This window comes from Musca vetustissima, unplaced genomic scaffold (genome assembly GCF_032173495.1).
Source record: "Musca vetustissima isolate MV318-11 ecotype Yass unplaced genomic scaffold, APGP_CSIRO_Mvet_v1 utg12661, whole genome shotgun sequence".
Taxonomy (NCBI): Eukaryota; Metazoa; Arthropoda; class Insecta; order Diptera; family Muscidae; genus Musca; species Musca vetustissima.
Window position 1 is genome coordinate 280,397 of NW_026879908.1, and position 6,588 is coordinate 286,984.

The following is a 6,588-nucleotide window of genomic DNA, read 5'->3' on the forward strand; positions in this document are numbered from 1 at the left end:
ATGATATTACATTTGGAGAAACTACTTAAGGCCTATAATGAACTAACGTATAACGAATTGCAATCTCAAAATCAATTGATAGATGATATATGGGTAAATTCGCAAAAGTATTTAATATTATCAGGGTAAGTAATGCAATTTATTTTGGAATATATGTAAATGATAAGAATGCCCATTCATTAATCATAATAAATTTCATTGCTTCAGAAATGGTCTTTGTGTTAAACCTTATCCAGATATTATATCACGTAGATATGAACAGGAACTAATGCATACAATTTGCAGTAAAATAAATAAATTGCACAAGTCTAAGTAAGTTATGTCGCAGACATAAAATCATAAAGATTATAGTTTTGAGCCCTGATCTTTAAATGTATATAAATTATATACTTAATGGAGTTTTAAATATTAACATGGCTATGTAAGGACAAAAGCCTTTACATTATATATATTTTTGTCAATTCTTTACATATGCATCTAAATGAAAAATATAATTATATTATATTATTATCAGCGATCGCCTTGGTAAATCCTTGTCAAATATAAACGCACAAATGATCGAACTAAAGAAACGCTGTAATAAATTGGATTATAATGTCGAGAGTCCATTTATATTGGGAACATATAATCTGAAATCATTGGGCTATACACGGCAACTAATTGAAGACCTCTATGAATATTTCCATGAGCAATTGTTCAAATTAAAATGCTGGGCTCAATTAATTGCACCCGAAGATTCAGTATCTATTGAAGATTATAGAACATTAATACATCCCTGTAAGGAATATGAAAATCGCATTATGGAGTATTTAGATTCATGTAAATGTATGCGTTCCAAGAGAATTAATTGTGTAAACGATAACAACTAAAAATTATATTATGTAACCGAAATTTATATAGCGATTCAAAAATTAAACGAAAACTGTTAACATTTTGAAAATATTTAATGTTGCTGTTGGTCTATATTTAAAATATGCCTATAATATTCAGGATTGCCTCAATTTGTGTAGGCATATCTATACCAAAATAGATCCTGGAAAAAACAAAGTATGTATCAAAAATATTCTATTAGAATTTGAAATGACAATTTGCCAAAGTTATAGTTAAAATAAATATAATCGGACGATATAGTCCCATGGAGCCTATACCCCAAAGTAAGCCTATATTAACATGTTCGGGTTTGGTTTATACTGCTGGGAAGCTTTGATTGTAATTTGGAATAATATTTTCAATTCCCTTTACGCTTTATCCGTGGTATATTCGTCAACAGTCAACCGAGAAGGTATTCAGCAGCATGCATTCTGTTTCTCCACAATCCTCTGCATTTGCTCCAAATTAGGATGGACCCACAGAAATGTCACGTGCGGTCACATAGCAATCAATTACACTCGCTGATCCTTCCATCACCTTCGGCCTTGTCAATCATGGGAACTCTATGATTATCTGGTACCATCTGTCGTGTTGCCCTTTCAATCGTCAGAGGAGACCTTGATGGTCTTCTGCCAATCAGCGATCTATATTTGCAGAGGATGTGTTCAATTGTTTGTAGCTCTTCTTCGTCCCCTCAGTAATCCTCTCCGACGGAGTCCCATTTCGAAGTGAGAGTTAAAATCCTGCAGTGACCTGTTATCATCCCCACAATGATTTTGATCTTTCTCTTATTATGAACCAACAGCGAAGTTCTTTTGCGAGTGAATTCAGGCCAGTAGATTTTGAGATTCTGCAACCAGGTTCTCTCGACTATCTGTTACCAACCACCTCGCCGTAGAACAAACGGATTTTGCCAATGAAATAGCCAATGGGTGGTTTCACAGATCTCTCAATCAGAAGATTGGACGATTGTGAGCCCTCGAGCAAGCTCGACGGCTATCTCATTCCCTTCAAATGTCACCGAAGGCTGGACTTCTTTTAACAACAATGTTGTCTTTAAATCTGGTTGCTGTTCCTCCGTCCATCTCATTCCCTTCATTGAGGATGAGGATACAGGGACTTTGGAACATCAATTACCTAGAATCGGACAAAAAATTTTATGGGAGCTATATCTAAATCTGAACCGAATTTCACGAAACTCAGCACACATTTTAGACACAATTCAAGTTATAAATATCAGGAATTAGCGGTAAATAAGCTGGTCGAATCGAAAATATGAACTACCCCGACTTAATTATCGAGAGTTCACTGTATGCCCTATATTATAGTACGTTTACATTTGACCGGATTTCGTTAACCCAGTGGGTTTCAATTGTCAATTCCTTTGCATATATGTCAAATAAATCCTCATAAAGTAGGTTAACCCGGAAAAAGTTCTAATGTATATGCCGTTTTAGATACATAGATTTTTTTTTAAATCCACGCTTTATTTTATACTTAATGCTTTTGAAAAATAATAATCTTCAAAAAAACAGACGCTTTGAAATATTCCTAGAGAAATTCACGACGTTAGTTTTAGGAAAAACATTGTTTAACAAATTTACTTCTTGATATCTTGCGGATCATATTTTTGGAAGGTGGTATTCGGGTCAGCGTTATTTTGGCGACAAAACTTACGTTACGTTATAATTTGCTCTGTAAGTTGTTACGTATTTGAATAACTAATTTCGAACCATTAAATGTCAAAATTGAACTGTCATGAAAAAAACAAAAACAACAACACGATGTCAAAACATTCAAAATGTTTGTTTATATACATGTTTGTTTATAAAATTGGAATCGGCAAAAATGGGCGATAATCAAAAACAACCATACAATGAAATTGAACAAGAAATCTTGGGACAAATCTTGATATTGGAAAAAGAATTCCGTGATCACAATACCTTGATGAAAAATGAACTTGTACAGCAAAAGGAATTGATCTCAAGATTATGGGTGTTATCACAAAGATACATTTTACTTATAAGGTTAGAAAAATAATATTTAAATATTTGACCTAATAGATAATAACACACTGTATCTCACAGCACTGGACCATGTTGTAAATTTCCGGAAATATATGCTGGTCCAGCAGAGGAGACAATTCTACAGGAATTCTGCGATAAGCTAAAGGCTGTTAAATCGTCCAAGTAAGATGAAATTCACATAAATATACATTTGTAATTAATTGTCAATTGTTTTTGGTTAATTTCAGTTGCCGCATTTCCGTCTCCCTGTCCGAGCTGCGTACATCACATCGTCTGTTTGAGAATTCATGTCGAAAATTGGACATGAACGTTCAATCGTTACTTATAACCGGTGATGCCTATCACAAACCTTTGGAATATTTTATCGAATTAACCAGTGACTTATTTAAATATTTTCATGCTTGGATTTTAAAATTGAAATATACTACAAATTTAATTGATCCGCATAAATGTGAAGGCATTGAACATTATAAGACATTACTGGAACCTTCAGAGGACTTTGAAGAATACCTTAATGTCGGCTTGACCTATTGTAAATGTTTGAGACCAAAACCCACGTGCTAAATTGAAATATATATATATATATATATGATATATGTACATACACTTTATTTGGTATATTTTTTAACAATTCTGTGATATACATATCAATATAGAGAACGTGTAAAATCGTTTACACAAAAAATATATATGAAATGACAAAACTGATTAAAAGGAAATATGATTGCATTACTGATAATACAAAATATAAGTAGTTAAAACGGCATATAAACGGAATTTACATTAGAACTTTTTACCGGGTTAACCTACTATATGAGGATTTATTTGGCATGTATACAATGGAATTGACAATTGAATAAAAAGCTACTGTAGCTCTAAGCAATTGGGAAAATATATTATTTGCTTTGATAGCTCATTACAAAATATTCTTATTAATATTATTAAATAAAAATTGCATTCTTTCTGTAATTAAACAAGTATTCTTTACAAAATAAAAAAATATATATATAAATATATATTGTCCGCGCCTTGATTGCTCATTTGGGAAAATATTAAAAAATAAACACATGATAGCTCCTCAAAAAAAAATATTTTAAATTAAGGCATTGGTAAATCCTTGGAAAAATATTCTGTAAAAATCTCATCTTCAATAACCCATTAGAAAAAATTCTTTAAAAGATCCTTACAAAGTTATCTGATTATTATTTATCATATTTATGTTTTGGAAATTTATATTTATTTGGGATAAAATGCAAAAAATGTTGAGGAAATTTTAGATGATTTAATTTGCGACAATTATTAATTTGTTTTTGTAACATGTGTATAGCTTGAAAGTTAAAAATGGGTCGTAATTTGGTATAGATTGTTGAATAAATTCTGAAGGTTTCGTGGTCAAGAATTTAACATTTCGAGGACATGGTTGTATCCACATATTAGTTGCACGACAATGAGACGCCTTTGGTGTTGCACCATTCGAAATAGCAAAAATATATTGATTTATGATTTAGTTTCCATAGATTGGATTCAATCACGTTAAGACTTGAAAGACGATCTATCATTATATGATGGTTGATATATGATATATCAGACCTCATGCCAGTTGGTATTTTCATGGAGGTAAGAATGGTTGTCATCTGGATGGGTCTCCTACCTCTGCAGGCGTAAAAAAAAGCCCCAGAACTTTATATAATCTCAAAATAAATTTGAAATTCAGCTGGTACGGCAAAAATGTTCCTCATAGAAATATTTGTTTTATGACCCATGTTTCTTTGACCAAATCTGTTTCAGACAATGTAGAGTCGATTTACAAATGTCCGTTTGTCTGGCAGGCTGGTGCGCACGATAACTCTCGAAAGAAATAACCGATTTCATCCAAACTTTGCACATCGTAATATTTTTTCTAAACTTAAATCAAGTTTGAAGAAAACGTGTACATCTACATAAAGCGAAAGGAATATCCGATTTCATTTCATAGATCAAGTTCGAAGGTAGGATCCGTCGGTCCTCTCCTACTGGTACCAAATTGTTATACTTTTGTCAAATCAAGTTCGAAATTGGAAATCATTGTACCGCTCTCCTTAAAACCTCCCACTCAAAATAATAAAGACAGTGTGTAATTCCGTAGACCTTCGCAAACCTTCGGCAACGCCAACTTTATTACTTGTTTTGTAGGGATTTGACATTTATTTGAATATGGATTGGGACAAGTTGTGTTTAGGGGCTCATTTCGGTTTTTTTCTGAAATGTTTACTTTTTCTAAATAGTCACCAATATTACCATCATCGGTACATAAATGACGAAGTTGTGAACATATAAATTCCGGAATTTCAGAGGTCCATATCTCGGGAATGTATGGACTTCCCCTTCTTGGAAAAATCCAAGATGAGCCCCTAAACTTAACTGAAACCAGGGATGGTTTTCGGGTCAATTTCATAACAATCGGACAAAAATTAGACCTGTATTTTGATTATAGAAATACTAGGTTTGTTTATCCAAGTTTTAGGCAAAAGTTGTGTTCTGCGGCTCAAGAAAACCATCTATTTTCCTCTATTCCCGTCCCTTTCATCTTTTACTTTTCAGGTACTTATTGAGGATGGGCATAATGGACCAAAGGTCTTCGAGTGAAGACAATTAAAATGTAATTATTTCATATAATCTACAAATCTTAAATCCTCGACCGATAGCCGTCCATAGAATCAAACTAAACGTTGGGCACCTTTTATTTCATAGGATACACTAAATTTTTCAAATAATAAACAATATATTGTTATATCCGGACCTCAATAGCTTTAAAGTGATCAAATGATTCGCGACCTTGACTTGTTCCAAGTCGATTCTACATATCATTATCATCATTGAAGGATCACATGCATCATTATTGAGTCAATTCAGGACATCAAAAAATTCTAAATTTAATATAAAAAGGACCAATTATTTCAGCAATTATGATGGTAGAACACCCATAGAATTTGTTCCATACTATGTCCCAGAAGAATATATAGATCCTTTATTTAATTTCCAGGCAATAAAGATCCACATTTTATCCTTATAATGATCTGAAATTTGAAAATAATGCATTTAGTGTGGAGTTCAAAAAAAGGTTATACCAGCTAATCCAACTATGTCTATTTTGGACCAGTGTTGATCAAACATGATCATTGTGCAAATACTGTTTGTGGCACACATGAGCAATTCAGGATATTCAAAAACAATGTGTAGTTTCTTGTAGAAGAATAGAAATTAACAATTTCTCAAAAGACCGGCAAAACATGTAGCATCAGAATTGGTTTGGATCAATTATTTTCTGCAAATTATAAGTTCGACAATCAATTAAACAAATAATGATTAACTTGATAACAAAGAAGCATGGTTTTTGTACACAAACAACAACAGCACCAACAAATTACACGCCGCCTCACTTCCAACCCGGGCGTCCACACTATTATAGTACATCACAAAAACAATAAAACACTCTCTTTTTTTGTATTTATTACATCTTCAAAGCTGTCCAGAGGGGACTTTTGTTATTTTTATTGTAAAAACATGTGTTGTTGTTTTTTCTTTTTGGTAACAATTATAATACATCACTGAAACTTTTATATTTAATATAAAATAAAATCCATATCAGCAATGAGTCCAAACAAAAGTGTAACTTCCTCCTCCATGCAGCCTTGACCACCAATACACGGCC

At 32.6% G+C, this 6,588-nt stretch overlaps 1 protein-coding gene across 1 annotated transcript; it reads left to right on the forward strand.

The window, feature by feature from the left end:
- Positions 1 to 869, forward strand: LOC133325118 (uncharacterized). The gene is made up of 3 exons (XM_061533942.1): positions 1 to 125; positions 208 to 312; positions 515 to 869. Exons 1-3 carry the CDS (start codon positions 1 to 3, stop codon positions 867 to 869), a joined length of 585 nt encoding a protein of 194 aa, XP_061389926.1.
- The last annotated feature ends 5,719 nt before the right edge of the window (positions 870 to 6,588 follow it).